This window comes from Pelmatolapia mariae, linkage group LG13, assembly GCF_036321145.2.
Source record: "Pelmatolapia mariae isolate MD_Pm_ZW linkage group LG13, Pm_UMD_F_2, whole genome shotgun sequence".
Lineage (NCBI taxonomy): Eukaryota > Metazoa > Chordata > Actinopteri > Cichliformes > Cichlidae > Pelmatolapia > Pelmatolapia mariae.
In genome coordinates, this window is record NC_086238.1 from 18121549 (window position 1) to 18127548 (window position 6000).

At 38.7% G+C, this 6000-nt stretch overlaps 1 protein-coding gene across 1 annotated transcript in view; it reads right to left on the bottom strand.

Annotated features, from left to right (window-relative positions):
• The window catches only part of wdr11 (WD repeat domain 11), a 58880-nt gene extending 55236 nt beyond the window's left edge, over window positions 1-3644 (bottom strand). The window contains exons 1-5 of the mRNA XM_063491575.1: window positions 3456-3644; window positions 2411-2522; window positions 1369-1522; window positions 1005-1178; window positions 469-670 (exon numbers count right to left, since the gene is read on the bottom strand). Coding sequence (XP_063347645.1) covers window positions 469-670; window positions 1005-1178; window positions 1369-1522; window positions 2411-2522; window positions 3456-3541 — 728 coding nt within the window. The 5' untranslated portion in view covers window positions 3542-3644. The remainder of the gene's footprint in view (window positions 1-468; window positions 671-1004; window positions 1179-1368; window positions 1523-2410; window positions 2523-3455) is intronic.
• Window positions 3645-6000: the final 2356 nt, after the last annotated feature.

Below are 6000 nucleotides of genomic sequence, written 5' to 3' on the forward strand. Positions count from 1 at the left end.
GGGCCCGGTACCAAACGACGTGGCCCTGGGGTATGCGACCACGGACTTAAACCGATAAGACTTTGTAGTTACTTTGAACAACTTACAAAGAGACAAAAAAAGGAACTGAACAACATTGAGCCATAGCATTTCAATAAAACATGACACCAAAAGGGTGACATAACCTGCAGGAAGTTTGATTTAAAAACTGACTTAACTAGTGTAACAAATTTATTCCACAGATTATCCTTTAGCACCTACATAAGTGTTGAGATGAAATTCAGACATTTATTAAAAGATTAACATGCTGTACTGTATGAAGATCTTGGCTTTTCAGTAAGTTACGTCTTAAAAACCATACAATACTCCTAACATAAGAGCTTCATTAGACTTGTTAAACTTGAAACAACAGTCTATGTGTCTCAAAAAAAGGATCCAAAATTTTTTAAAATAAAATCGAGGAAGGAAAATTAATTTAATTTTACTCACGTGGGCTTTTCATTGGTAATCAGCACTTTGACCTTGTTAAGGGCCTTCTTGGCACCAGTAGGGGCCGGAGCTGTTGCAGGTGCAGGTTTGGTATGCGCTGGGCTTGCATGAGGACTGGCAATGTAGACCTTTTTGCCAGCGCTGCCTGGGGGTTTGGAGTAAGAAAAGTCTGTGATGAAGACGATCCCTTCACTGGTCAGCACTGGATAGGAGAAAAAGGACAGAAGAACATTATAAAGATTCATTTGCTTATTAGAGATTGTCAAACATCAATATTTTGTTTTCAATTTGCCATTTGTTATTTGTGAAAGTCTCTGCTTTGACTTATCTTTTTCCACAAAAAAATAAAAAAATACCACTGGTTAAATTGTTGGCATCACAGAATACCAGTCACATGCTTTCAGATATAAGATATGTTCAACCATACTGCAATAAACAGTAAATTTAAGAGATCAAGCATGCCCTGTGTATGTGGGCGGCAAAGTGAAGAATTCAAAGGCTTCGTTAGTTTTTTGGTAAGTATTTTGTTCACCTACATGCCATGTTGGAAGGGTCAAAAGGGTCAAAAGAAAAGGAGAGGATATTCTCAGCGTAGCTTTTTTTCCACAGTTTGGTGCCTGTGTCTCCATTCCACAGAACAATGTAGTTGGGAGGATGGACAGCTAACAAGAGATCACGAGACGCATCCTGATTCCACAGCCACTCCAAGTCTGACAGAGGGAGCGAGCAAAACAGAGAAGAGGAGGTGAGAATGGGAGCGTAGTGCGCACCAGCAGGAGTGGCAGTAACAGCGTCCTAATGAAAACAAATAGTCAACAGCAAACCATCGGCTCAGTGTCTCTTCTTGGCAGGACTGCCACTGAGCTGACAAACATGTTTGGTGTCTTGAAGCTGTCTTACCCTGGATAGGTTTGGAGTGCTCCTGTATTTCACAGTGGGCTGTGCCGCTGACCACATCCCACACTATAATCTTCCCAGAGGCATCTCCCGAGGCCAACCGCAGACAGTAGGGTGAGCTCAAGTTGTGGTAGTAATTTTCCCTGGACCATTTCACCTTCCAACATAAAACACTAATTGAGTCTCTGGGAGGAATATCAGGTAATGCTGTAAGCCTTCTACATTTGTCGACAGAATGCTCAGAAAGTCAACAACAGAAAAGAAAAAACAAAACAAAACAGCAAGGTCTGAAGATGTATGATAAATTTCACTAAATGTGACATTGGGGAAAAAAGAGACAGTAAAGGACATTATAGGAAATGCATAACACCTAAATGCACATTTTATATGTGAAATAACAAATTACTCCACATACAAGCTGGTGTTTAAATAATTGATTATGTCTGTCTATTTGCTCCCAGGTAGGCATGCCCTTTACTGTAGGTACTTCTTTTTCTATTTCCTTTTTTTCTTCATTCAGCAAGTTCTCTTATGTCAGGCTGGGTGGTGAGGAATAGCTTGTCGCTGTGGCAGCAGTGCTTTACAAGATTAAAGTGTTCTTTATAGTGAAGAATGAAAGGCCCGGATTGAGCCCAGGCACTGATAATGACTGTAGAATTTATTGCCCATTATTTACTCTTCTCTTCTACAACACACATGCACGCGCGCGCACGGACGCAAACAAAATGACTCTCTGTCACTGCTCTATCTGTGTTGCTGGTGTTGGTTTACAAGAAGCAGAGAGAGCCAAAAGTACTTCACTCAAGGTCACACAATGCTAACATTAATACTGTGAGACATAAATAATACAATCCCACAAGGTGTGTTCACTCTGTAGCCTCATTAGTGTGCCTATTCTCCAACGGCTTAACTTAGTGGTATATATTAAATCATATTTTGAAGTCTACGGAGCAGAGGCGCAACAGTGAGTCAATTAATTCATGTAATTAAACAGCAATTATGTTGTGGAGGGAAACAATTAAGCCAATTTACTTCTCAAACTCACCTTGACCACATTTGCCTTGTGTCTCTCCAGCACCTGGATGGTCTGGGCGGTCTTAGGATCAATTATGAGAATACTGGAGTGACATCCCTGAGCTATGAGCCCCTGCCAGCCCCTACAGACCACGTTAGCAAGGCAGAATAGGAGGAAGAGGAAAGAAACAGATGAAAGATACGTGAAATGGTTTGGGATGTGAGACATTGATGTACAAAAGAGAACATATGATTCAGACTGTGAACTCTGGACATTATGAATTTAAACTTATGTTTCCAGTCAGCCTGACACTTAAGTGCACCCTCTCCAGTAAACACAGCATTATTCAACAACTGTGTCTGCATTCTGATTTCTGTGCTTTCCACTCCATGTCTAAATCTAACTCATCTTCTTTCTGTGTGCGTACAAGACCTGCATGCATATTTGCCTGGAGTGCATCCAGACTGCAAAAAAATCAAAGCTCAATGACACAACAAATTTCAAAATTCCAACATAACTTGAAGCTAAACTTTCAGTTCCAATGAAAAAAGCTGCAAGTGAAGAGACTGTACTATTTGCTACAACTACACAAGGTAATTTCTCTCATATGATGCGTACATAAAGTTAAATATTCACAAGGACAGTTCTCTTTTTAAATATGGCAGGTGAAAAGCAAAAATAGCATTAGAAGCAAATGTATCATATTTAGGTTCATGTATGCGAAATGAAACTTTGGCACTATGCTGCTCTAATCTAAAGTTTGATCCCTTTAAGTGAGTTTTATCACGCGAGTCCGACTGCGTTGACAGTCTCTGCTGGATTGCTGTGGAGGATGAAGCATTAGAAATTCATCAGGCCCGACAAAATGTCACATGACATGGCACAAGAAATATACCCCGCATGTTTGTGGGCTCAATGACAAATTATCAGTGGCCGTTCACGCTGACAACTTTACATGCAGCAATAAAGACAAGCCACGAAACTGACACGATGCAAACAGCAGTTCCTTAACGTCATCTGTCAGTCGCGTATTGAATTAACCAAATTATGCTAGCAGCAGAGATGCGGTACTCACCAATCTACGGCGGTTTTATTCTGCAAATTGAGAGTGCCAGTTAACGTCCGAGCCGCGAGTTTAATGTTGACGGTGTAAGGAATCATTGCTCTTCCTAAGGATTTCTGCTACGTTAACATTTAATGAGTAAACACTGCTAAAATTAATTAGCTTATCTGTATCGGCTCTGTTGTGAATATTAACAGGAAGTGAAATGGTGTTTCTAAATAGGATACCGTGTAGGAACAAATTCCAGCAACGAAGTTCCGCAATGAATACAACAGTACTACCCCCCACCCCACCACCGCCAAAAAAAAAGAGAGAAAAAAGAAAAAGAAGCAAAAAAAAAGTAGCACAGTAAAGTAAAATACTGCAAGTGAAAAACATACGGGCTACATTTATTGTTTTAATCCTCCCAAGATTATAATAATAAAAATAAGTCAATAAAATAATAAAATACATTAAATTAAATGAAATCAAAAGTTGCCTAAAATACAAAAGTAAATAAACCTCAAAATGTTAGTCTCTGACAACACAAACAGCTGCCTTCATTTTTCTTCACCAAGTGCTGCATTTATAACACAGACGATATACCAGTTTCACAGCTGAGACATACATACATACATACATACATATTATACCTCCAAAAGTTGATTCTGTTCATCTGGACGTAGCGTTTTCAGTGGGAGAAACGTTTCGTCACTCATCCAAGTGACTTCTTCAGTCTCAGCTGACTGCAGGTTTCCCCAATCTTATAAACAGTACATTTGCATAATGACTGAAACCAGCCCACTGAAGGAACAATGGGCTGGGAGGTCAGATACATATTATATTAAGATACATATTATACCAGAAAGCTGTTCTCGGCTGCTTATTGACAGAGGGTTGCTTGGTTGTTTGGGCATATTTTTATGCGAGTTGCCATTTCTGATACAACCTCAAAGGATGTCTCATATGTAAGGTGAGTGTACAAACCACTACACTATGGAGTCCCTTTACAATGTGGGGGAGAAATATCCAAAACTAAAGAAGAAGAAACAGTTGATGAAAACTATGCATTGTTTTCACAGTTTTTCACAAAAAATAAAAATCAGTATAATATTTATGGAGAGGCATGACAATAAAAGAATTGAAATCTGAGGTAGACTTTGGTAACAGCAAAGATGGTGGTAGATGTAATGCATAACTTTAATGTAACTTCCTATAGTAAAGTCTTATTTTGGGTCAAAGTTGACAGACATACAATTTCTTATTCTTTTTTTTTTTTTTTTGGTTTGTTTTTCAGATTTGACCAGTGAACACGTACCGGTGACTTTTTCAGGCTCAGTTTATTTAGACCAGGGGTCTCAAACTTAAATGAGCTGTGGGCCACTGCTGGCACTGTCATCTGATTGGAAGGCCACTTTAGTGTTCAAGTAGTATGAAAAAACAAACAAACAAACAAGAAAACACCCAGAAATATTTCTGAAAATTTTGTGTTTTGTTTGTTTTTTAAAATTTCAAATATTCCAAAGCTGGAAACATGAAAGCAATTTTTTTTCTCACTCTTAACTAACTTAAGCCTTTCACATTGGTCTGTGTCTGGCCAGACGCGTGGCAGCACTTCTGCTATAATTTTGTTCGTATTTAATAAAATAAATACACAGACAATTTTTTGTTTTTTAAATAACTTATTTTAACACTGCACTCAACAACAAACAAATCCTCCCTAACAACAAATGTAACTTCAAGGGCCAAATTGTATTATAGATTTTATGATACAATTTGGCCCAATATACGGACTGCAAATAAGGGTGACATGGCCCTCGTGGCCCCCGGGCCCTGATTTAGACTGTGGCATACAGCGTTAAAGGCTGGCTGCCAACTGACTTCTTGTGTAAATAAAAACTTAACTGAAATGATCAATCCCCCAGTGGAAATAAAGTGAAATTAACCTGAAGTGGAAGCATCCAGTACCCAGTAACTAGGGAATTATTATTGTTCTGCTTTAATTGGTGTTCGATTATAAAATGTCACTGAAAACATTTTTATCCTCTTTTCAATTGCAACTTATTCAAAATTTAGCATCCACCACTTGAAAAGTTTAAATACATAAACTATCCCAAATACTCATCTTGTTTGTTTTCTTTTTAATGTCATATGAGTTAAATGAATGATGAAATGCCTCAAATGTTTTGTGTTTTCAAAAATGACATGTACTCCAATAAAGTGCTTAATTTTAGTGGCTTATTTAATATTTAACAACAACCAGTCTCATGACTACTGCATCAACTCAGCCTTCATATAATTTCCCCTCGGGATGCACATGTTCAGTAGAGACCCCACACTTCTCAATGTGTGAAGAGTATCCTGCAGGAAGATGGTGACATCATATTTTAGTCTGATGGGCTTGGAGGCAGCACACAGGGGAGTGCAGTGAATGGTTTCTGGCCACCAAAGCTGTGAAACTGAAATATAAACTACCTAATTTAAGTGTCTGCAGTTCAGGAGTAAAATCTTTGTGACCTTTATTTGCCAGTACTCCCTCTAACAGCAGCTGGCACACTGGTTGATAGTGCTGAACACA